Here is a 26,501-nt window from a genome sequence, read left to right on the forward strand (position 1 = left end):
AACAAACATAACTCAAGTTTTGTCCTATAACAGGATACAGTTTGAGATATCAAAAACCTCTTTCACAAAAAGCACAAATAAGACGAGACACATATAACAGAAGGTAAACATTTGAGACTAGTCGCGTGTAAGTTCATCAGTTTATATGAGCATCAGCTATGTGTGTCTGTTTGGGTGAAAGTGTTTATATTTCCGTGAACACTCTCCAGAGGCCATTGACCTTGATGTAATCAGCCGGCCAACAGATCAGAAAGCATCTGCAGGTGTCAGCGGGTGAGTGGGCAGCAGGGTAGAGTTCTGAGCATTCTCCGCTATAAAACAATCCAGGAGTGATTAGATAGGGAGGGCATAATCCAAATATGTTATTTGTTATAAACCTGAAATCCAACCCCGTGTGAACAACTGCCAAGAGTCTAGCTGTTTGCTCCCACAAATAAATTAGTAAAGGATTTAGAAAATCCAAAGAAAACACGGGAAAGCTTGATATTGTAGTGTTATTACTGACTTTGACAGGGTTTGCATAATTTAACAGCTAGAGAGAAATAAGTCATTGGCCAGTAGAGTTTAACACTCAGCAGATATATTTAAATCCCCTTTTCTTTAGGCCAACACTGAAAAAAAAATCTCCTTTCTGCACACCTACCTGCACCACTGCAGCTCTCTTACCAAAATAAAAAAATATAGAAAGATAGTTAAGGTGGGTGATAATGCAATTTAACCAGAAAAGAAGCCAAATAAACATTGTTTCCTTAATTGATTAGATCATAATTCTACATGTCTTTGGACATTTATTAGCTATTCTTAAAAAATGACATGAAGAAAACTTATAAAGGAGCAAATATATTTTCCAAGCGCTGATAAGAAAAGCTGAATATGTAACTCACCTTCCTTATGTATGTTTATGTTTAGGAGGTGACTCTATTGCTTACACCACCAACTCTCTCCAGAGGCGCAGGAAAGGGCTGGTCCTAACAGGACTGCGCACAGGTGGCTCTGGATCCATCCACTCAAAGAACAAGTCGAGCCTCATGATTGGCCCGCCACAGAACTTCCGACAGATCTCATCCATTATTGATGTTGACATTTTACCTGAGTCACATAGGCGGGTCCGACTCCACAAGTACGGCTCCAACAAACCTCTGGGCTTCTACATACGGGACGGTGTGAGCATACGGGTGACGCCACAGGGTGTGGAGAAGGTGAGATGCGTATTTCTTTTTAGCATTGTGACCTCTGTCAAGGACATTCGGATGAACATCCTAAAGGTGGTGAAATAATTTCAATGAAGGAATAATGGCTCAGCTCTGATTTATTTGTTTCCTCTGTTATATACTGGTTAGACATCTGTAGATTAATTTGAAGGCTGTCATTTTTGCATTCTGCAAATGATTTTGAACTGATCATTTTTTTCATTGTTTAAAAGCAGCAACTGGAAACAAAAACGGCAAAGGCAGAACAGATGTAGAAAATCTGTAAAAGCTACTGGCTGTTTGTTCGTGGTGTTTCTAGCTTAGGAAACAATTCTAGACTTGCATGAATTGGGGATCTTTACTTAATTGTTTCCAATAATCTCTTCATTTATCCCACTGATATACAGCAAAACACAGTTTTAAAAATCCCACTTTGGAAACCACATTTTATTTTTTATCAAAAAGCCAGTTTGTATAAAACAGAATGTGCAGAAAACTAGTTTGATTTGCTGTATTTTCATTAAGGGGCCTTAACAAGGCAATAATATTGTATTTGTCAGCACTTTATGGATTCAAACACAGCCGCAGTGGTCACTGACAGATGCTGCACACTGACAAAGGAGCACAAACAGGTTGCTGTCTACATTTGAATCCTGCTTGGGTAGCACTGTGTTAGACATCAGGGTAGATAGAGGGTCACTTTCCGTAGGCCCTGCAGCTGCAAGAGGCCGAAAAATAACCCTATATCATCAGACAAAACTTGTGATCCCATCGGGGGCAAATGAAAAAGTATCAGGACTGTGGTCTCATAATTAACCTTTTTGTTTACTGGTACAGCTCCATGTTTTACCTGTTTAGATATGCTTTTGGAATATCTAACTAAAAGGCTATGTTCTGATCTTATAAATATACATTCTGTCATCCCCAATTTTTTCTTAAGATGCAGGCTTCAGAAAGAGAGCAGCGGCTTAAATACTATGGGACTGTGGTTGATAGTAAACTGTGCCTAAACATTGATTATACATGTAGAGGTACATATTAGCAATGCAAGTTATCGATTAGTGAGTTAATATAAAGTTGTTTGATATTATATAATGACTCATGATTAAATTATAAGTGGCCATTTTCTTAAAAACTTGAATTTTTCTCTTATATTAAGTGGTTTCCGTAACATGGAGGGCTAATTTTGTTTACAATATGCTGAATTTTAAAAGAGAGACATCATTATATTTTTACAGTTTATTGTGCCACCTGTATTAAACACTGATTGGATAAACAACAATGATGGTTTTCTATCACATTATTAAACTTGGACATATTTATAATATATGTAATAAACAGGAACCTGTAAGGTTACTGAAGAGAAACACATTTAACAGAATAAAATATGTGAAACACTTAAAATCCTCACAAAATCCCTCACTATCATTTGAGCTTTTAGCATCAGGTCTTTTTCTGTCACATTACAATTATTATTTTTTTGCTTAATGTCCTCTGCTTTTCTGTCATCACATCCTTGCCTTCTGCGCACATGAGCGAGTTATTGTTGTTATTATAAATAAAAGCATTCACTATGTGATAGAACAAAATGGTTCAAAACTATTTTCAATTGTGTTTTTATGTGTTTTATTCCTGTTTTTAAATGTTATTCCTTACTGCTAGCTGCAATAACATGGTAATAAAGATGCCTTTTTATTGTTTTCTAAAATCAAGCAACATTGGCAGTTTCATACTGCACCTGTAGTACGTGTTTTGCTGATGATGTATCAGATATTAGCACATGCTCTTTAGCTGTTGCATGATCTTTGCAATTTTTCTGTCTTCTTGTAGGTTCCAGGAGTCTTCATATCTCGTTTGGTTAAGAGTGGGCTCGCAGAGAGCACAGGATTATTAGCCGTTAATGATGAAATCCTCGAAGTTAATGGCATCGATGTAGCAGGAAAATCTTTGGATCAGGTAAGAGACTTGAAGATATTAACGCTTTAATTTAAAGCTCATACATAAATATGACAATTACATGAAATGATAACATGTTCCAGAGAAGCTAAGATAGAAAAGTGGTGGATAAACAAATGTCTTTAATTGGAAATATGTTATACTCTGTTTTATTTAAAGAAACTATACAAATATGATACTGATAGCATATTTCAAAATGAAGCATTTAGTGCCCTGTAGAGTTCAGATACAGATACACAACAAGAACTATGTCCCCTTTTAGAGGTTTAATAGCATTGCTGAAAAAGATGTCAGTTTGTAGAAAGAATATTTTTTGTTCCGCAGTTTTTGACATCTTAACTTTTTTACTATTTTAGGAACACCCCTAAAGGTTTCCCTTTTGTTTTGCCTAAGTTGCGTTTATGTTGAGCCACCATAAATGAATGTCCACTTTAATTAAGTGGATGCTTACCGTTACAAATTGAAACCTAGTGGAGAAAACCTGCATTCTGCCATTCATGCAGATGTTGGTTTAACGCTTGCCACAACTCGGTCTGTTGGACTGATGTGATCTAAAGAAAGCAAGCCAAATCTACAGAGACTGCCCCCTAACAGGCTAAAGGTACCATAAGACTCCCCCAGAAGTTTTCAGAAGATTCCTTTTCAATTGGAGAACAGTAGGAGAACTCCAACCTAAGCCTATAGCAGCACAACTAGATAGCTCAGGGTAACCTAAGGCCCTCTAACTATGAGCTTTGTCAAAAAAGAAAGTTTTAAGATTAGTCTTAAAAGTAGACAGGGTGTCTGCCTCATGGACGAAAACTGAGTTGGTTCCACAGGAGAGGAGCCTGATAGCTAAAGGATCTGCCTCCCATTCTACTTAGAGCAAAGTGCGCTGTTAAGAACATATGGGGTAATCAGATCCCTGCTATATGAAGGAAATTTAAAGTCATCCAGGTTTTGATGTCATCAAGACATGTCTGTAGTCAAAGTAATTGAATGGATTTATCAGGATTTATAGATAAATATAGCTGTCATCAGTATAACAGTGGAAATTAATCCTATGTATATGTGACCCTAGAGTTTGAAGAAGATTTATTATTAACATGAACAAACTGGAATCTGTCAGACAGATAAGAATTAAACCAGCCTAATACTTTCCTCTTAATCCCTACAGTATGTTCAAGTCTTTCTAGGAGAATATTGTGATCAACTGTATCAAATGCAGCACTGAGATCTAATAGGACAAGTACAGACACAAGTCATTATCTGAGGCTATGAGAATATCATTAGTGACCTTCACTAGAGCTGTTTCAGTGCTATGAGCTCTGAAGCTCACTGAAACTCTTGAAATAGGTCATTACTTTGTAAACGTTCACATACTTGATTAGCAACTACTTTCCAAGAATCTTACATAGGAAAAGCAGATTACCTATAGGTCTGTAATTTATTAAGTCATCTTGATCAAGAGAGGGTTTCTTAAAGGTATACTATGCAACTGGGGTTGATTTTCCAGCGAGGCTCCCCCCAGAGGGCGAAAGTAAAAGTGCACTGTCGTAAAGATGTTTAGCTGTTCTCCTGGTTTCTCCGTCAAGCCAGGCGCGGTTGTTTTGAGCTTAGCAGACAGGCGAACGCAACGAAAATTCGAAAAAACGGCAGTAAAAACAATTACTAACACAGTGAAAGTATGAACATGCACAGAGAGAGAGAGAAACCATTCCAATAATACTTACAATCGCATCAGCAGAAACGCGAGGTCCGCGTCAGCCTTGCAGCCTTCTTTTTCTTTTAGCTCTTGCCAGAGCCATAGAGAGAAAGAGTTGCAACACTCTTGATGTCACCGCCAGGGCAGTCACATGGTTCGTGTAAACCGCTATAGTTCCAAAACATACGCTGGATTTCATGTTCTTCTATGGGACAGACAGCAGCGATTGTGTTATTTAACGGTAAATATATATATATAAATATACACCCTACTACTTTTTCAGCTGTTATTGGCGGCAAAAAGCTTACAACGGAGTCCAATGGGAGTGTCGCAACTCTTTCTCTCTATGGCTCTGGTGTTCACCCGATGTTCACCCGTGTACGACTCCTCTCTCTGTCCAGAGCCCTTTTCCTCTTTCTTTCCTGCTCCGACATGGGCTTTCGCTGTTTTCTCGCTGGTTCCGCCATGATAACTGCACAAATATCGCCACTGCGCTAGCAATGAGCATGCCTTTCACTGGGGGCGTGTAGCAGCTCTCGCCGTAAAGCAAGACCGACTCTCGCGATGCACAGACTTCTGAGCCTGTGGGTGCGGGCCGAGGGCTCCTGCAATTGCAAGTACGGTATTTCCCCTACAGACCACCAGGGCGGCCGAGAAAACCTCTGTTCGACCTGAAATGACTCATTTAATCATCCAAAACGGTATGTAACACATTAATTAACTGAAAAATGTTGCATAGTATGCCTTTAAGTAAAGTTTTAATAACAGCTACTTTAAAAGCCTGTGGTACATATCCATTTACTAAGGATAGATTAATCATGTATAAAATGGGGGCATTAATCAAAGGGAACACCTCCTTAAATAATTTGGTTGGGACTGGATCTAACATACAAGTTTAACGTTCACATGAAACTAAAATTTTAGAAAACTTTCTCAGGTTTTAAAGATTCCTCCAACCCTGCCTCACTTACTGAGGATGAGGTGATCATGTCTGGGAGGATGCAAATAATTTTATTATTCATCCATTTCCATTATTCAGCCATTTTCTCTCCAATTTCCTAATGTTGTGCTTCAAAGAACACAGCTCTAAATTAAACCATGGAGCCAGCTTCCTGTGAATAATCACCTTCTTTATCAAGGGGGCTATGTTGTCTAATGTAAAATGCAATGAGGATGTGACACCGTCAACAAAAACATCAATTTGTGAATGGGAAGTAACAACATTGTTGTCATCTGCTGGGCATTTCTGTGATACTGAGAAAATTAAAAGGGGGAAAGACTTTAAAGTTTGATACAGTATTATCTGATAAAGATCTACTATAACAAATCTTGCTTTTGGGAGTGGAGAACCCAGTTAAATTGAACTCAAATGTTATTAAAAATTGTCAGATAGGACAGAGTTATGAGCAAATACTGTTAATTATTCACAATCAATGCCATATGTAAGCACAAGGTCCGAGGTATGAAGGCAAGAGTGTGTTGTTTTATGCACATTTTGTTAAAAAACCAAGTCAATCTGGGATAGTTTTAAAGGCTACATTAAGGTTATCACATTCAGTGTCAAAATGAATGTTAAAATACCACATTATAAAAACCTTGTCAGTGATTAACACTAAGTCAGATTAGAAGTCTGAGTCTGAGACTGATCTAAAAACTGAGAGTAAGGGCCTGGTACGATACAAAACAACAAACAGAAGAGATTTCATTGTTTTACAGTATGGATAAACTGCCTACCCGTTAATGGGGAGTTTTTCTTTCCATTGTCGCTTCATGCTTGCTCGGTAAGAGGGATTGCTGCAAAGCCATAGACAATGCAGACGACTCTCCCTATGGCTCTATGCTTCTTCAGAAGGAGTGAATGCTGCTTGTTTGGACTTTGATGCAATCAGCTGGGATCCCTTACATAGGACATTTTTTGACCAATCTGCGTAATCTGACCCAATCTGTATAATCTAATTAAATTTGACTTTGGATAGTGCCTTGAGATGACATGTTTCATGAATTGGCGCTATATAAATACAATTTAATTGAATTGAATAAGGGAAACTAAGGGCTAAATGTTCAAAAGAATTGTAGCTATTAATTGGCCTGGGACTAATTAATAAATCAGACCTCTTCCTCCACTTGTAGTTCTGTGAATGTGAAAATTTAAATAATTAGAGGGAGTTGACTCATTTATACTGACATAGTCCTCTTGGTGCCAGGTTTCTTTGAGACAAAATAAATCAATCTAATTATCAGAAATCAATTCATTAACTAACAAAGTCTTTGAAGGGAGATAACTTATATTTAATAAAACACATTTATTTAATTTTTTGGTTCAAGTTGAGTTGTAGTGACTTTTATAAAATTTATATGATTTGCTCCTTTTAGATCACTTTTAATCTGTTCATAAATCACTAGAGAGAACAGGCTTGATCTGGGAGATGTGGAAGGTTGGTTGGACACAAGAGTAAGGGGGCAGACGGAAGACGGACAGCAGAAGGACTGATGATTTTTTCGATATCATTCGGTCCATGGGGCTAACTTCTTGGTTGAGGGATTAGTGAGAACGTCCTTGGAAGAGAGCCAGACCTTCTAACCGGGGTGGTATTGCTGAGCTGGGGTCCTGCATTGGTCAGCAAGCCTTCTGTTCTGCTCAGCGGTCTGTTGGAGAGCAGTGATGGTTGAATTCCAGGTCTGACGGCAGCGGAGTATGTATTGGTGAACAGAATTAACTGGGATCTGGAGCTCATCAGAAGGAAGGAGTGGTGGCTGATATCCAAGGGATATTTCGAACGGTGAGTGGCCGGTGGCAGAGGAGACATGAGAATTTAAAGCATACTCCACCCAGGGTAAGTACTTGTTCCAACTGGTGGGTGAGGAGGAGGTGAGGTATCGGAGAGTGGTTTCCAGTTGTTGATTCATGCATTCTGTCTGTCCATTGGTCTGAGGGTGATATCCAGAGGTGAGGGTGTAACGGGCCCCAAGAGCAGAACAGAAGTGCTTCCAAACCTAAGAAACAAACTGGGGATCCCTGTCAGAGAGGATGTCGCTGGGGATACCGTGGAGTCTGAAAACATGTTTAATAAGAAGTTGGGCAGTCTGGAAAGCGTTTGGCAGTTTTCTGAGGGAAATCAAATGACATGACTTAGTGAATAGGTCTACGACCGTTAAAATGGTCATCATACCCTGTGAGGATGGGAGACCGGTGACAAAATCTAGCGAAATCTTGTGAGACCAAGGGCGCTTAGGTACAGGGAGCAGATTTAGGAGACCAGCAGGGGGTCTTTTCGATGCCTTATTCTTAGCACAAACAGGGTAGGGACGAAAATAATCACAGACATCTTTAGTCCAGGAGGGCCACCAAAACAGACGGGAAAACATAGCGCGGAACATAGGTGAGGCCAGGAGGTCTGGTTCCAGGATCGGGTTCTTCTTGCAAGGCTTGAGTGATGAGCTCCTCCAGCTCCCAGCGGAGGGCACCGAAAGTGCAGGTGGTTGGTAAGATGGGAGCAGGTTCTTTATCAGTGTCTTGCGGGGCATACAGTCGGGACAGAGCGTCCAGTTTCAGGTTCCTTGAGCCGGGACAATAGGTGATGCATAAGTTGAACCGGGAAAAGAAAAGGGACCAACGAGCTTGTTGGGGATTGAGACGACTGGCGGACTGTAGGTATGCCAAGTTCTTGTGATCAGTCCAGATTAACATGGGCTGCTCGGACCTCTCCAACCAATGTCGCCACTCTTCTAAAGCTAACTTAATGGCAAGAAGTTCTCTGTCACCTACATTGTAATTTTGTTCGGCTGGAGACAACTGACGAGAAAGGAACGCAGAAGGGTGAAGCTTCTGATCAAAATCCAGCCGCTAAGAGAGGACCGCTCCTACACCTGTATCAGAAGCATCTATCTCGAGTATGAACTGTTTACTAGGATCTGGGTGTACAAGGATGGGGGCCTGAGAAAACCGAGTCTTTAACTCTTTAAAGGCGGCACTGGCTTCTGGGTTCCAGGTAAAGGGGGTCTTAGGTGAAGTGAGTGCGTGTAGGGGAGCTGTCATCTGACTATATCCCCTAACAAAGCGCCTATAAAAGTTAACAAAACCTAGAAAACATTGAAGCTGCTTCCTGGACTCTGGTACTGGCCAATCTAGCACTGCCTTGATTTTATCGGGATCTGATCTGACCTGTCCGCCTTCCAGAAGAAGACCGGGGAACTTAACTGAGGCCTTGTGAAATTCACATTTCTCAGCCTTAACAAACAGGTGGTTCTCAAGAAGGCGTTGGAGGACTAAGCAGACGTGATGTTGGTGCTGTGCGTGGTCACAAGAGTAAATAAGGATGTCATCGAGATAAATAAAAACAAAAACATTGAGAAAATCCCGTAGGACATCATTAACTAAGGCTTGGAAAACTGACAGGGCATTACACAGCCCGAAAGGCATCACTAAGTACTTAAAGTGTCCCAGGGGAGTCTTGAAAGCGGTGTTCCACTCATCCCCCCGGCGAATACGAACCAAATGATAAGCATTACGGAGATCTAATTTGTCGAAGACAACCACATCTTGGACCGGTCTGAGTGCCGAGGACAACAGAGGGAGCGGGTATTTATTCTTTACGCTGATCTGGTTCAACCCACGATAATCTATACACGGGCGGTGGGAACCATCCTTCTTACCAACAAAATAAAAACCCTGCTCCCAGTGGTAAGGAGGAAGGACAAATTAACACTGAAGCAAGGGATTCGCCTATATATTTTTCGAGAGCCGGGCGTTCTGCGGCTAGTAGGTAATGGGGCGCCAGGCAAAAGGTCAATGGCGCAGTCATAGAGGCGATGTGGTGGTAACGACTCGGCTTTGCTTTTCCTGAAAACCTAGAGCAAATCATGATAAATCTCAGGGACCAAACTAAGGTCAACAGAGTCCTCGCATCTTAAACATGATCCTGATGAATGACTGGGAGGAACAGCAGACTGAAGACAGCGCGAGTGACAAGCTGGTTACCAGGATTCTAAACGAAGCTCAGCCCAGTTAAGGTGAGGACTGTGCTGCTGCAACCATATCAGGGCTAACACAACCGGAAAATGCTTAACAGGGAAAACAAAAAACGAAATAAGCTCTCTATGGTTGCCAGAAATGATCACCTCCAGAGGTTTAGTCTGATGAGTGATCTGTGTAAGACGCCCTCCATCCAGGGCAGATACTTGGAAAGGTGTGGACAAAGGCACTGTATCAAACTGAGATTGGTGTACTAATTTCTGGTCGATTAGATTAAAATCCGAACCAGAATTGATTAACGCTGAAAGACTAAGGCTGTCAAGAGCCATGAGAATGGTAGCACGAAGACAAAAGCGCGGTGACGCGGGCACGCTAGGAGAAATGGGGGGCGTGAATCTGCTACATTCTGTCGACTTCCCCACTACAGGAGATTCAATGTGTTGTTGTCATTGTTCCGGAGATGGACCCGGCCGATCTGCAGAGTTTCAGGGGGAGATGGTGGACCTACCACGGGTCGGGGTGGATTTAACTGTGTGTGAGAGGAACCGACAGACGTACGGTTCTCTCTGACTGACCCCGACCTCTACTACGTAACCGGGCATCGAGACGAACGGCAAGCGCGACAAGCTTTTCAAAGGAGCTGGGCTCTTCTACACGAGCCAACTCATCCTTTAATGTTTCATCCAGGGCCTGGAAAAACACAGCCTATAAAGCTTGTGCTTCCCAACCCGCGGCAGCAGCAAACGTGCGGAACTCGATGCAAAATCTGAAACGTGGCGTCCTCACTGCCTTAGCGCTACGAGTTGCCTAGACTGCTGCACAGGATCAGCTTCAGCTGGAAAAACGGTTTTAAACTCGCAATCAAACTCGTCAAAGGCGCAGCCAAATGATCGGCAATCAGGGAAGCGGGCTTCAGCCCATCTTAGAGCTCTTCCCGATAGCAGCCGTTAAACAAAAGAAATCTGGGCTTCGTCTAAAGTGAATGTCTGAGGGGACAGATTAAAAACTAAAGAGCACTGAAATAGCAACCCGCCACAGTCTCCACTGTCTTCGGAGAATTTCTCTGGACTGGGAGATGAACTCTCAGAGACAGGGGGAGGCTGAGCCTTGGGGTCCAGTGGAGTGTTAGACGAGGGCGGAGCAATAGATGGTGCGGAAGCCAGTGGATTAGACGCGGAGTTCAGTGCAGCTGTCAGTTGGCCCATTTTAACTGCCAGCCCCTGCAGCTGATCCTGAGTAGCATTAACTGCTAGTCCGAGAGGCTGTAACTGCTCTTGCTGGGCAGCAAGCTGCCTCCCGAAAGTGTCTGCTGGGTCTGCATGGCCGGAGTGTTTTTCTGTCATGGTTTTTAGATGTTTGGCCCACATGCAGAACACAGTCGGGAGACAACGAGCAGTTAAAGATGTTTATTTAAGGCTCAAAGGTACACAAATATTGTGCTCTCTGAGAGAGCAGCTGACAGTGATCGAGGCGGCAGGATCAAAACACTGCGGGAGAAGAAAGGAACAGATTAATGAGGGCATGTGCGGGAAATAAACTGTGTGTAGCTCTGCTTACCGCCAGGTATGGGTAACCTAGTGGAGTGGAAGAACGGATTCAGTAGAACTCTTGCTCTTGGAGGAACTGGGTGACCGAGTGACAGGTGAGCTGGCAGGTGGAACAGAGGTAGGGAACCCGAGCAGCACCACAGCAGGTAGGAGGGAACTGAGAGCAGCCGAAGGAACCAGGGTGAATCCAGGGAAGGGAAACTCTTGTCCGGCTTGGTAATACAAGGGGGGCTCGATGGGAATGCCAGAGCAAAATCTGAGCGGCGAGGATTCAGGAATCTGTCTTCAGTGCTCGGAAAGGCGATCGGCGAGTAATCCAAAGCACAAAGCAAACTATGAAAAAACAGGAGACAAGAATTAGCACAGGGAACCAGGAACATAAGAAGCACCGGGACGAGAAACTGTCGAAAGACAGTGGCCACTAAGTGTACCTGTTGCAGGTTGCAGTCAGCTGACTGCAACCTGCTTTTAAGCTCCAAGCCGGAGCTGCCGAAACGAGCTGCAGGTGTGCACCACGCCCACCTATCAACTACAGTCACATCTGAGGGAAAAAGAGAAGAGAACAGGCAGCGCAGACAGCGCTGCCTACAGAATCCTGACAGGAAAGACACTGTCTCAATAGTGTAATGGGTAGGTAACAGTACAGAAACTGCAGAGAGGTGTGTTAAACTACGGCTCTCCTTCCTGGTCTGGACCCTGGGTTGTCAGCATTTTAAAGAATGAATAAATCTGGCCAAAATTCATAGAAAGAAGCACTGCACCATCCAAAGTGGGTCCAAGTCCAGTGTTATCTCTACAGTCTCGACAGTGAGTGCGCCCTGCTGTTGAAGCAGAGCTACGAGACGATTTCCCCTGACCTCGCGCACTGCTCACACGTAAACAAGGAAATTCTTCTTCGTCTTTTCAAACAAAAACATAGGAGCGGAGAGAAGCATGACGGCAGTATGTGTGACATGGAATCAAACTAAGGAGGAGCAACTCGTAGAATTACCAAGGCAGCGCATTTCTTTCAAGTGAGCCTCATATTTAACAGTGAGCATCTATATTTCCGCCTTTTTCTTCTTCTACTGTTGACATTTGGCTTCCGAGTAGACAAGTCCGAGTAGCGCCATCTCTCTACGGGGCTGAGTCCGACGTGTGGTTTTTGAACGCACAGTTTGAGCAGTCAGGTCGCATCAGAGCGTCGGGCCGTACAGTGTAAGAGATAACCTGAGCAGTGAACCTTTAAACCCTGCGGTTTCGTCATACAGTTTGAGCTGTTTATGAGTACCACGATTGAAAATATCGTACAGTGTATGTCCGGCTTTATGGAAGTGTGTGCCTTTGATACAATTGTGCCGTTATTTTCTTTTCTTTTAATAGCTTATATTTTGTGGCCTACTCTCTGATTCCATTTGCCTGTTAATTTGCTGTTGCTAATGATACAGTTTAATGTTACTACTGAGTAACAAATAAACAATCATTCTAAACTGTTTCAAAACAAACATGGATCTGATGCAAATAAATCACATTTTTACTGTGTAAACAAGGATCTGGTCCATGCTAATAACCAGCAGCAGCAGCCTTGTATAATTCTTGTCTTTCATTTTGCATTATATTTTCTTTAGTGATCAACTACAGCAGCAGGACAGGTTGCTGCAGGTTCTGACTATTTTCTGCACTAATCATCAGCTTCAGTCTGTCTCCACAATAACCTGTGGTATTATGAACCACGTTGCATTATACACATTATAGCTTTACAACCAACGAGAGAGGTGATGGAGGGGGCTTACTGGTTTGTTTTGTTGCTTCACTATTTTCTAATATTTGGCTGATTAATGTTTTCCTGCATTGACTTATACCACAGTAGAACTGTGTTTTAGAGTTGATTGTCAGCACAAACAAAGGGATTGCTTAGACTTAACAGGTTCTTCCACTGCTTTATTTCTACTCTTTTGAGCAGCCTTTCTATCATTTCAGGTCACAGATATGATGGTGGCCAACAGTCACAACCTGATTGTGACTGTGAAACCAGCTAACCAGAGGAACAATGTTGTACCTCGTGGAAGTAAAAACTCAATGGGTCACTCTGGTTCTGTGGGCTCTGGTGGGTCCATAGGCTCGGCTCTATCACATGACTCCCAAAGTCCTGCCTCCCACAGCAACCCTATCACTGCAAGGTAAGCCCTAACCACAACATATTCACTTCATTAATACAGCTGATACGTTATGCTTAAACATATGGCTTGTTTGGAGAAATCTTAAACAGTCCATCAATGAAATCTTCCAGCTGCTTCCACACAGGAGCCAGTAATCCTTCAGTACTACACTAGGAACTCAGTGTCATGTCACCCATAGGTTTTTTCATGTGGTTCTATCGGCTGTTGATGAATGATAGTTCTTGATGCAGTCTGGGGATTCAACTCTTTATTAAAGACTGCAGGTGTATCTGTTGGGCATCAGAAATAGTTTCAGTCTTCATCAATGATCTGCAGTACAAATGTTCTTTGCATATTATGTTCTCCAAAGACAAAAGCAGTTTTAATTCAGTTCAGTTAAAAAATACACGACTTATCTCAAATGTAATTTAACTATCCAAGTTTAATCAGGTGGTGTCTGCGGGTGCAGGATCAATCTCTTGCAGCAGTTCGCATTGAAAAAGCCACTGACTGAAGACACTGTGTTTTTATTGGTTTAGAGGTTGACCAATATATCGGCTGGCCGATATTTGCGTTTTTATCTTGTATTGATATCGGCTGACACGTACATGCTCCCTCCCTGGGGGAGAGCGGCTGGTAATGCAAGTCTGGTAGTTTCAACTTTTATTGTATGTTTATCGTGCTGAGCAAAAAACTGAGTAAAAGTCCAGTTGCCTCCTCTGATAAGCAAACTACTGGGGGTCCTGATAGTTGCTTCTTTGCTTACTAGTTTAGTCTTGAGGACCTCCATGATGTGCTATGTCAGGGCAACAGGTACTTTTCTTATTTACTGGAACGAGGCATCCACAATACTGGAACCTTCTCTTGGGTCAGACTTACGTCCGCCTTCACGAAAGCCAGAAGAGAATGCTGATTACATCATCATGAACGTCTGTTGAGGGAATCATGAAATGTGTAGGTTTGTGATCATTGTTTTACAATAGGAAAAAATAATGACTGATTTGGAAGTTCATGTGCAAAGTTAAATTATCTGTTGCCCTGGAACAATTTTTGCTGGTTTTTAATTGGAATGTATTTTGCTATGTTATGTATGAAATATCATTGTTGAAACAAGATTTAAATGGTTCATAGACATCTAGGCTAATAGCGGATGATGTGCCCTCCTGGATGATGTCACAGCTAACACAACGCCAGCTCAGTGTATCAAGCTCAGTGTCACATATAGAACAGTTCGATGTGAAGACTTCCTGCTTCCAAGAAGTTCATAGTGTGACACGAACCTGTCCACGCAGAGTCCGTCTTGAGTCCACCTCGAGTACGCGAGGACCTCCGGAGAGTGAACTACACCCGAGTATGTGGGGGCCTTTACATGAATGCACTTCTAGTTTCGACATTAGTCATTAGCCTGACATACAGTCAGGCAGTCGTGTAGACAGCTCAGGGGTCCGATCAGTTAGTGACACAATGTACCGTAATGCCTCGAATATCTATTGAGCGGAGCGGCTTTGTTGCTTACAAAAGTCGCACTTACACATTTTAACAGATTTCTGAGCACATTTTACCACATAAAATCGGCCAGTAAGCACAACTTTAATCATATATAAGGCGCACTGGATTATAAGGCACAACGTCAATTTATCAGAAAGTTTAAGGCTTTTAAGTGCGCCTTATAGTCAGAAAACATGGTCGTTCATTTGATGTAACAATTTTTAGATTGAAGAAATGCTTCGCATAAAAAAACTTTTTTATCAATAAATGCCGTGTGTTTGTATATTCTAGGAATTGATGAATAACTGTAGTTTCAAAATTTACCAAATGAATCATTGTCATGAACTTTTCACAATCAAGCAGCCTTAATTCATACAGTGACATGACTAACTTAAGGGTTATGTATTTTATCCACATCATTAAGTGCACCAAACATTTGTTGGCTAAGTGGAAATCCTCTCCCCATCTTTGTTGCTGAAGATGTAAATTTTTCAAACTACCGATATATATTTTTTTCTAATAATGTTTCCACATTGTCTGTTGTTACCACAGCAGCAGCATCGCCGAGGGAGACAGTTACGAGGAAGATGATGACGGTGATGTCATTCTGGAGAACGACTGCCTGCCGACCTATAGATCCCATCCAGGTACTAACAGCAACAGCAGCACTCTTAACAGGGACTCACCTCACCAAGGGCAACACAGCTCCATCCCACAGAGTGTGTCAATGCCAAACAGCCTCGCCGCAGCCCTGAGTCACAGCTCCACCATGATGTCCCATCACAACGGGGGCTCTGCCCACTCTGTCGGCAGCAGCCAGGAGAGCATGAAAGAAGATGGCAACGTAATAACACTGTGACATGGAACCACAGCAACAACTTCTGACTGTGGAAAATTAATGACTTGATGTTGTAAACTTGAAAGCTGATATGAGGTTCAGTTCCACCTTTACTTTCAAATGTTCTCCCTTTAGAACACAGACATTGTTGTGAACAGTGTCATTGGACCTCTATCTGCCATGGTGGACTTGATCACTTTCCAGAGAACAAGTATCAAACTGACAGGCTACATGGAGCTGGAGCTCTCTGTGAAACTTTACTATCAGGTTCTGTAAGCAAAGAGTAATTATGTATTCTTTTATTATAGTGAAGTAACTCTATGGAAATTATTTTAATGATATTTTGAACCGCTGAGTATGAACTAAGATCAGAAAAACGTTAATCAATAAACCAGTATAGCAACCTCTATGTGACGTTAAAGGAAGTCAGCAAACTTTTTAAGACTTGTTGTTCTCATCATTTTTATGTTAACTTCCGATCAAATAAATGTTATATTCATAGGCTGTGAAACTCAGTGATTTAAATTATATGTCTTATCATTTTATGTTATTGTTTCATTTGTGATGCTTATATGTTATGAGATCTACAGCACACATGAAAAAAGTTCTGCTGTATTAATGTTTGACCAACAATCATTCCCAATATCCAATTACATATATTATTGACCCAATTACCTGGTTGAACAATTCTGTTTTTTTTTTTTAAGTGGATTCTTTATAGAGGTTTCTGAGTAGTCTGTATCTAACTTGCATTTGTTAACTCGGATAACAGAATTTCACCGGTCAGGGGTTTAACGTAGGACTCTTCTTGCTCTAATAATCTTTAATGATCATTTGGTTAATTAGTCTTATAATTGATTTTTTTTTTCAAAATAACATGCAGAATATGAATATGCCTAAAGAGCCCCCTCCAACATGACAAAAATGAATTAGATGAAGCCCTTATTGTTTATGGATTAAAAAATAAAATGACTTGAACACAAAAGAAAATTAGAACTCGGCTCAGCCGTGCGTGCAACTCCAAAGAAAAAAGGATCTGTTTCAACTAAGCCATACATTTGGAATGTAGTAATTGTCATGGTTTAGGTTTTGTCTGCCTTTAGTGTGCTATTCACTCAGCCCTCCCTCGCTCTGCTCCATACACTAATTAACTCCCCGTCACCTGGCAGGCAGCAATTAACCTGATCTGCCATCACCTGTTTCCACCGCTTTATAAGACTCACCTCTTTCTGTTCCCGTCGCCGGTCCATAGCGTTCACTCCCGCTCAGTTCTCTGCCAGTATTCTTGTCAGCTCCGTTTTGTTACCGTCAGCCTGAAGACTCCTTTCAACCTGGTTTTGTTACAGTCAGCCCAAAGACTTTCCGACAGTTTGTTTTCCCCAGAACACGGCTCTGATGCTCTGCGCTCCACGGCACGGCTCAGACGTTCTGCTCTCCAGTGTTCGGCTCCAGAGTTCCTCCCGGTCAGTCTCTCCACACGCCTCCTGCCGGCCAGCTTCTACACCCTACACCTCCGTCTGTTGAAAGACTCTGGTCTCATCATCCATCTTCCACACTATTCAATAAAACTCACTCATAAGAACTGACTCTGTGTGTGCGTGCTGTGTCCGGGTTCATCCCAGAAAAATATCCTAACAGTAATGAAAGCTGGAACTTCCATATGACAAACCATTTTGGATCATGTATAAATTTGTCTGGTCTAAATTTGATTATTTGCATAATTTGATGGGATTATGTTGTCTGCTCAGTCTGCATCGCTGCAGAGTGAATAGGGAAAGTGCGTAAATATTAAACAGGACAACCTGTCTTACTTAACTGAGCATTTAGCTGTTTCTAATGGTTACCCATGGTGCTCTAGTTGCTATGATAACCCATCAAAGCATAAACATCCAAACTCCCACTGATTGTTGCCTCTCTGAGTATTTCCATCATTTAGTCTTCTGCAGTCGGTGTGATCGACGTACAGTAATGTGGAAGAAAGGAGTTCTGATTTGTGTTGAAAATTTTAAGAATATAAAAACAATTGACCAAAATGCATTTTGACTAAACATAGGACCAGTGGCTGATTATCAAAACAGATGTCATCAATGATGTCTACTAGCTGTGGCAGGCCTGGTTTACAAGGGGATATAAAAGCAGTGGAAATAATCGCAATGACATATTGGAATAGTTTTAACTTAAAAGACTACACACATAAAATGTATGTGCACCTCAGTTTTTTATATATATATATATATATATATATATATATATATATATATATATATATATATATATAAAGGCCTTTTCCACCACATCCGTTACCATAACAATTAGACCAGGTTTGATTTTAAGCATCTCATTCATTCATTCTTTCATCCTCCTTCTGTTGAAAATGGCTTTTTGTGAAAGCTCATAGTGCATGCAGACAATGTATGATAATATTTATCCTAGTAGCCCTAAAAGCAGATCTTCTAATTTCAATACCTTTCAGCCCTAAGGGTTTTAAGAGCAATTTACACCTGAAATTACATACCTTGTATAAATCAAGTACAGCTAAGTATACATGCAAACAGTTCTTACCTATGTAAAGGTAAGACAAAAATAATTTATTACCAGTGGAACCACTATTACAACTGTTACTATGCCTGATTTATTACCAATTGAACAAAGAATTGAAAAAAGTGTGTGAGCCTCACACACTTTTTTTCTAAAACATTGCAAAACACAATGAAATCCCTTTTGAAAACCTAGGAAAGACATCAGATTTTATAGATCCACATCTTGACTTAACTGCAGCAAAATCTGGAGTGAATCAGCTGAAACATCTTTGTTCCACAAAGGTTTTAGTGGGCGTTGTGCCAGGGGGACCTGTGATTTTGTGTAGAAAACATGCTTTTCACCTTATAAAAAGGAATCTGATAAACATGCTGATTTTCATTCTAAGACTCCATAATTATATGAAATAGTCTTTAGTCAACACATTAAACAAGGGGTGTCCAAACTTTTCGGTACATGGGCCAAAATTGTCAAGTCAAAGGAACTTGAGGGCCAGAAAATGAACAAGTTTTTTTAAACCAAAAAATTATGTTTTTGGTTTTTATGTTTATTTGGGGGGTGGGGGGCACCCAAAATCAGTACAGGGACCACAAATGGCCCCAGGCCACACTTTGGACATGCCTGCATTAACCCCTTGTACCATCAAAATGTGCCATGTGAACGGCATTGTGTCAATAATGCACAAAGAAATGTGTAAAGCTAAACCATAAGCTTGATCGTGGATGTGGGCATGTCAGGCTTAAGGTAATGCAGCAATAAATGCGTCCTGCGCTGTCGTGTTTATGTTGGAACGGCTGTGGGCTCAGCAGCTCTTACTTTCGTAAGCTAGTATGTCCCGCCTTAAACCATTATGCTGCTATATGATTGGCCCGAACCATTTTTGATTCAGTTCCGAGCTATTGAGGCAGGAGAGGGACAAAATGGATTTTCGTGTGTTTGCGAACGCTCAAATATCACGAGAATTCAGCTTGCAGGCAAGATTAGGAAAATGGCAGAACTGACTGGCTGATCCACCGCCTAAACAGTGGAAGAAATGAGCACATAAACTTCTTTACCAATCACACAATTAATAATATGTAGATAAGATACACTTTTATCATCTCCATAGACAGAAATTAATTAGTTTCAGTCGGGGGACGGATTAAAACATGGTTCTGTTGATGTAATTGTATTGATGATAAATAAATAAATAAATAAATAAATAAAAGGAAAAATATTGAATAATCATGAATAAAAATTTGAGAAATGTACAAATAATATAGAAAAATATTTTTTGGGAATATTTACAGAAATGCTTTCAATAATAAACATTTTAGAAGAAAAAGAAAAAGTTGCGGAAATATCTACATAAAGAGGTGAGAAAGTGTGGCAATTATTCAATTTTTACCAAGACCATTTTTTAATCCAGTCTAATCGGTTAATTTCTCTACATTGATTACTAGAAGCGCATTTGTGTGTGTGTGTGTGTGTGTGTTTTTTTTCTGCTATCAACCAATCACAGCTCTTAAAAGACAGCGTCACACATGGCAACGGGGTCAAATACACCTCCTCACTAAGATAAACATTTCTGTAGTCTCCTTACCCAGAGTCGCTCTCAGCAGCATCAGAATCACTCTGAAGCTAAGACTCCTAGGTAGGAATGTTTAGGCTAAGATAGGAGCTCTCTGAGAGGACTCTGACAATCTTTGTCAATATGGGCCCTGGTTCTTAGTAAGCTCTAGAACCAGTTTAGCACTGGAACTACTGGAACTGAAAAGGCCCCTTAGATCATTAGATGTTGACTGCTCATAGCCTACGAAGAAAACCCTGCTCAAAACATCTGAATCTCCCCCTTGAAATAATTAGTAGTGGTTTGAAAAAGAGAACTTTCATCAAACTGCTCTCATTCTGTCATGTCCTTTTTCTCATACAGGTTTCAGTTCATTTGTGAACTCTGAGGAGTTGTCCCACAGTATTTTGAATGTTTGACATAAAAATGTACAAAGGCTTGTGAATTTTATTCCTCTGAGCCTTGAGTAATGTCAATCTTGCCTAAACTGCAACTTCAGGGCTTTCTGTTTTACTGTTTTTATTTTAAATATTAGTCAGGAAGTCAAGTATAGAAATGCATTTTCCATGGACTTGATAGTGTTTTTTTTTTTTTTTGCTACACCTTCTGATACCTTCAGATGGTCATTTAGTGTTGGTGTTTACCTTCTCATAGAAACAATGGTTCTCATTATCAACCTGCAGTGGTAAACTGAATCCACACACTGAAAAACTAGTGGAAAGAAAGCACAAACTGAATGAAAACAAAAGGACCAAATTAAGTCACAGTTCATGTAGAAATATGCAGGGGCATCTCAATAAATTCAAATATTGAAAAGTTCACGTTCAACTTCAAAATTCAAACTCATACAGATCAATCAAATGCATGGTTATATTTTTAAACGACTCAAAATCAAAAAGATCATTGCTAAAGAAGCTGGTTGTTCAAATATAAAAGTATCAAAGTGCTAGAATTGACCTTTTGTGATTAATCGTGTCTAAACTTACGTTAGTCATTTACTTGTTATTAACTTTTTGAACTGATGCTAGACACGTACTACTTAATCTGTTTGGTAGCACTTTGCAAGTTTTATGGTATTTCATGGAACGCCTCTTTGTACTTATACAATATTCTTAGAGCTGAAAAACAGAGCAGGAATGTACCCTCAAGATGTTCTCTCTTCTATCAGAAGGTTTATTGTATTTTAGAAACACGTCTGGAAACAGCTCACACATTTTGTAGCACATAAATCCCCCTTGAGTGAATGTGTGCCGAGGATGGCCTATCCACGGTATTTACATATGGCAAAGTAGATGGTGGTGCGTGCCTAAGTTCAGCTTATTGTACAAGGCTCAGACCAAGAATATTAATAAGTACTGTATTCAGGCAAATCTCTGAGAACCGAGTCCAACGCTGTGCACAGTGCACACTATGTGTGGCCAAAATACATTAGACTTTGGCTTCTGAGAACTAAAGACAGGCTTCCTTCCTTGCCAACAAAAGAACAGGCATAATAGAAAAAGCAAACAAAAGCATTATTAGAGGAAAGCTAAAAGGTGAATAAGTAGCAGGGATGACTGTAGCCTTCAGAGTATTATAGGAGTTCAGAAGGTATGGACAGATGCTCGAGTCAGAGCTGCAAGAGCCACATTGCACATATCCCCGATATGAGCTACAACTGTCATAAAGAACTGGAATATTCATCGGTGAGTCAATTTTAAACATAACAACTGATTTTTAAATCAACTTCCGTGTGGGAGATGTCTCTACTGTCACACAGAGACAGGTGATGGTTTTCTTCCTTAAATGGTAAACAGACTGAACTTATATAGCGCTCATCCAGTCATGCTGACCACCCAAAATGCTGTACACTAAAGCCACATTTATTCAGTTGCTCTCAGTAACACACACATTTATACACCAAGACACAGCTCAGTGGGCAACTTGGGGTTAAGTGCCTTGCCTAGGGGTACATTGACATGTGGCAAGGGGAAGCTGGAATCAAACCCACAACCTTCTTATTGCCAGACAACTACTCAACCCATCAAGCCACAATTGCCCTTCACATTACTTCACATATTGATTGTGAGTAGTTTGGATTTTTATCTTTAAAATTGTTTTCATTAGTCTGACTCTTTTAGTTACCTATTTGCTGTGCACACATTTAGTTAACTTTATTTGTCAGTTCTTTGTATTTTTTGTTAAATGCAACAAATTAATTTCTTCTTTTGATTTACCAGTTTCCTCTGGACTTGCTGCTGAAATCATACAGATGAGCTCCAGCTGATGTCCTTATATGGCTGTCAAACTTCCTCAGCGGGTCGTTCCATTTGTTTGCCAAGGGGAATTTGGTCTTTAGTTTAATTTTACCATTTCTTTAATGTTTCTCCTTTTTAGAAGTTAGTTCAATTCTAATATTTATTTAATTTAAAGATTTAGTAATGTGCTGACCTGTATTTGTTTAAGTTCTTGTGTGTTTAATTACCTCCTTGTGTGAGTTAGCAGTGGTCTGATCAGCTACTATTTAAGTTCCCCTCGTGTCTTGTTTGTTAGGTCAGTTTTGTGCTTGAGTTCTTTGTGTTACTACCTGAGTTGGAGTTTGTTACGTTGACCTCAGATGTGGGCCCCAATTGATAATTTTTTGATTACTTTTGGATTTTCTTTTGTAATAAATTAAGAATATCCATCCATCCATTTTCCAAACCGCTTAATCCCTCATGGGGTCGCGGGGGTTGCTGGTGCCTATCTCCAGCGTTCACCGGGCGAGAGGCGAGTACACCCTGGACAGTTCGCCAGTCTGTCGCAGGGCAACACAGAGAGACAAACAACCATTCACGCACACACCTAAGGACAATTTGGAGAAGCCAATTAACCTAACAGTCATGTTTTTGGACTGTGGGAGGAAGCCAGAGTGCCCGGAGAGAACCCACGCATGCACAGGGAGAACATGCAAACTCCATGCAGAAAGACCCAGGGGTGTACTTGAACCCAGGACCTTCTTGCTGCAAGGCAACAGTGCTACCCACTGCGCCACTGTGCAGCCCAAATTAAGAATATATTTTGAAATTTCTTGAACGTCTCTTTGGCTGGTCTATCGAAAACCTTCACAGTCCTAAAAGCTGAAGCAAGGGTGAAGAGGCACAGAATCCAAGCTGCTTGACATCCAGTGTAAACTTTCCAGTCAGTGATGATTTGTGGATCCATGCCATCTGCTATTATCAGTCCACTAAGTTCTATATACATTTTATAGTATCATCATGGCTCCACAGATGGCTGCCTCGGTACGTCACTTGCTTATTACTGTGAATGCAGTAGGCATTCGGTTATTGAGATCCTCTTTCGCGTTTTTACTGTTTAAAGTTTGATTCGCTTCTCCTCCTACAGTTTTTGTCCGATTTCAACCATTCAACTTTTAAACTATTCAGCTTCTTCTGGAATCGATGGCTATATCTTTTTGTACTTTTAACTTTTCAACTTTTTAAAATATTCAGCTTTTTCTGCAAATTTTCAGCTTTTTTTTCTCCCATAGGAAATTAATGTAATTCACTAAAATTTCGCTCATTTCAGCTGCTTTTTGACAGCTTACTACTTCAGCCTACTTTCAGCTAGAAACGCCATTCAACTTTTAAAATGTAGTGATATCTTTCAGCTATTATGGTATGTTTCAGCTTTTTCATATCTTTTACCATTTTCATATAGTACCTCCTTAAAATAATTTTGGCTTTTCAAGAAATTAAGCAAATAACATGCGTTGCTATGGTCGTCAAGGAGGCAGTTATAGAGTGCGCACTCTAGAAATTCAACAAATTCTTCTTCTCCGAACAACTTCTTCTCACTCGCTCAATTTTCAACCTATCTACATAAATTATACATCAAAACGTAGGAATTTTTGTCTGGATTCAGGAAATGTAACCCTCATCGGTGTAGCATTTATACATTTTTCGCAAATCACCTCAGAGCGACACAAACCCGAAACCTCCCCCATTCATTTCCTATGGAGCGGTTTTGAAAAATGACTTCTGAAAATCCAAAACATCACACGTTTTCGCATCGTCGATACTCCTAAACCGTTTGATGTACAGGCATGAGAATTTCACACATGAATGTCCCAGCCCTTCTGGCACTCACAAAAAAGGAATTTCTTGGATAACTGTTACGGTTTTGCCGCAGGAGCAATTTGTTCGGGAGTAGCGAATGTGCAAAATCCTGAAAATGCTTTAGAGCTGCATTTTTCCACATGATCCATTATTTTACATCGTCGCTGTGCCTACACCGATTTTTGTACAAACATACAAATGAGCAACATAGTCCTCAAAAGCCTGCTGATACTCACAGTAAAAGAAATATTTTGATATCTCTTATACTTTTTCAGCTAGAGCAATTTGTTCGGGACCGTTTTTAGAGGATTTTTGAAATTCCTTAAAAATCCCCTTTAGATCATAATTTTTTACGCCTTTTTAAAATATTTCCAGCAAAAACTGATAGTTTGTGTTGTTCCCCTATCCGTTACAAAATAAACGCAGAAAAAATTACGTCTCTACCATTTACGGATCAGGAGATATGGAGCGTTGTTTGAGGCAAAGTATTCCATGCTATTCCAATGAGGCAGAGTCTGAGCAAAGTCTCTGCACTTCGGTAGAATGGTCAGCTGCAGGTGTGAGTGAGTTTCCATGACGACGGAACTCTGCTGACCAGAGGGACAGGCTCCATTGGGATAAAATGGCAACTTTCGACACCCACTGCAGTGGCTGTGATTAATGTAGGAATCAGAAATTCGCACAGTCGCTTCTTCTTAACATTTTTAAATTTTCATGTGATTATCAGCCATGTGTCACTTTTCTGTCCCATTTTGGATTTCATATGCTTTCCTATTGGGCCTTTGCTTCCAACAGGACCTGGCATGATAACCAGACACGACCCAATTGGCCAATACAGCACCACCCACCTGTGGGAAATGGCGCTTCACACCATTTTGGTCAAATGTTGAGTTCTGGGCCCAGATGTGTTGAGGCTGAGTTGCTAAAGGAGGCCGATCTGACACATGAACTTTGGTCACGTTTGGTGACATTAAATATTGGCACCCCTTTTTGAGGCACTTCCCAGTATAGGATTTGGACCAAACTGACAGAGTACAATCACCCGGTGATACTGAACACAACCATCTTAGCGGCTAACTGTTAGCATGTTGCTAACTGGAAGTAGCTCTAGGAAGGTCGTACAAACTTCTGCTTCACAGAGTATGTACTTCTTTTAGAGAGAAAGCTCCACAAGGAATTTGGCCTACGTCACATAAAGCATCTCCAAGCTATAAGGTGTCAAACATCCAATGCTTTTCAATGGGGGGCAAAACCCCTTATTCTCCTAGAAATGCAGGCCCACATATGGCTACAGTATATTCAAGTTTGAAATTCTACTTCTGCTTTGTTAAACGATTCAGTGTTTAGAATGAGTTAGGAGATGTTTGGTGCCATTCCCTCAGTTTATTTCTTCTTCTAATCATTCAGCTATTGTTCTTTCATGTTCAAATTCTTCAACTTTTTATAACTCAAGTCACTTCGGCGCAATTTCTCCTTCGCTGCAGCGCCAGTAAAGCCGTGCTGCGGCAGTGCGCGCACACACACACACGCGTATATATATATATATATATATATATATATATATACTGGAAGTCCCGACTGAGTTTGCACTGGAAATAGGTTTCCAGCTCATTTAGTAGTTTGTGGACACTGCTAAATGGGACAATTGTAGCTTTATATGTAGTGCTTTTCCTTAGTTAGCACTACACTTGGTGAAATAAATGTTACTCCAATACTGAAGTCTTACTGTATGTAATTTTCTAAGCTGAAATGTTGAATGACATAAAAAGGCAAGACAAGACAAAATACAATTATTCTCTAAGCTGTTCTTTCTTTCACATAGTGAGCTTTACAATATAAATGAGTCTGTTGGTGAATGGACAATGTAAATAGGCTGGGGCAGGGGTTGGGGGGTGTAAATGTTGTGGGTGTGAACTGTAGCTCTCAGCATAAATAGGCCCAACAGATCGACTAAGAGTTATTGAGATTTCAAGCTAGATCAACATGGCTTGGCATACCAAACGGAGACTGAGCGCTTTGGAAGCTTTGGCCATGTTACAAGACATGCCAGACTGTGATTCTGATGGCGAAAACGTCGACTTCAAATTTGAAGAGGAAGACTCCACAGATGCAGAATCTTTATCTGATGAGGATGTGACCGCTCCTCCTGCAACAGATAATCCTCCACCTCCAAGAAAAAGCAGGAAAGTTTGTGATGTTATTGAGGAGGACAGCACAGACGAGGAGGCTACATCAGATGAGGACGACAACTCTCCTGGTAGCAAGAAATGCAAGTTTTCCGGTATGGACACAGCACCAGAGCACACAGAGACAGCAAAAGATGGCAGTGTGTGGGTCCAGCGAAAAGTTGAGGACTTCACCTCTCAGCAAACCACACAGATGAAATTCAGCGGGACTGGAGGGCCCATGGACCGCGGAACCGGTAGGGCAGCATCATTCTCCAATGAGAAAGCGATAAATCATCCCATCTAAAAATGTATTGGCTGATTGTGTCATGTGATACACACCTGCGCTGCTTATGACCG

At 40.9% G+C, this 26,501-nt stretch overlaps 1 protein-coding gene across 1 annotated transcript; it reads left to right on the plus strand.

The window, feature by feature from the left end:
- Nucleotides 1-913: 913 nt before the first annotated feature.
- LOC105918254 (par-6 family cell polarity regulator alpha) lies at nt 914-16,484 on the plus strand. The gene is made up of 4 exons (XM_036130889.1): nt 914-1,199; nt 3,021-3,146; nt 13,309-13,508; nt 15,531-16,484. The coding sequence occupies exons 1-4, from the start codon at nt 1,029-1,031 to the stop codon at nt 15,832-15,834; spliced, it is 801 nt and encodes a 266-aa protein (XP_035986782.1). The 5' UTR covers nt 914-1,028; the 3' UTR covers nt 15,835-16,484.
- The last annotated feature ends 10,017 nt before the right edge of the window (nt 16,485-26,501 follow it).

This window comes from Fundulus heteroclitus, unplaced genomic scaffold (genome assembly GCF_011125445.2).
Source record: "Fundulus heteroclitus isolate FHET01 unplaced genomic scaffold, MU-UCD_Fhet_4.1 scaffold_39, whole genome shotgun sequence".
Classification (NCBI taxonomy): Eukaryota; Metazoa; Chordata; class Actinopteri; order Cyprinodontiformes; family Fundulidae; genus Fundulus; species Fundulus heteroclitus.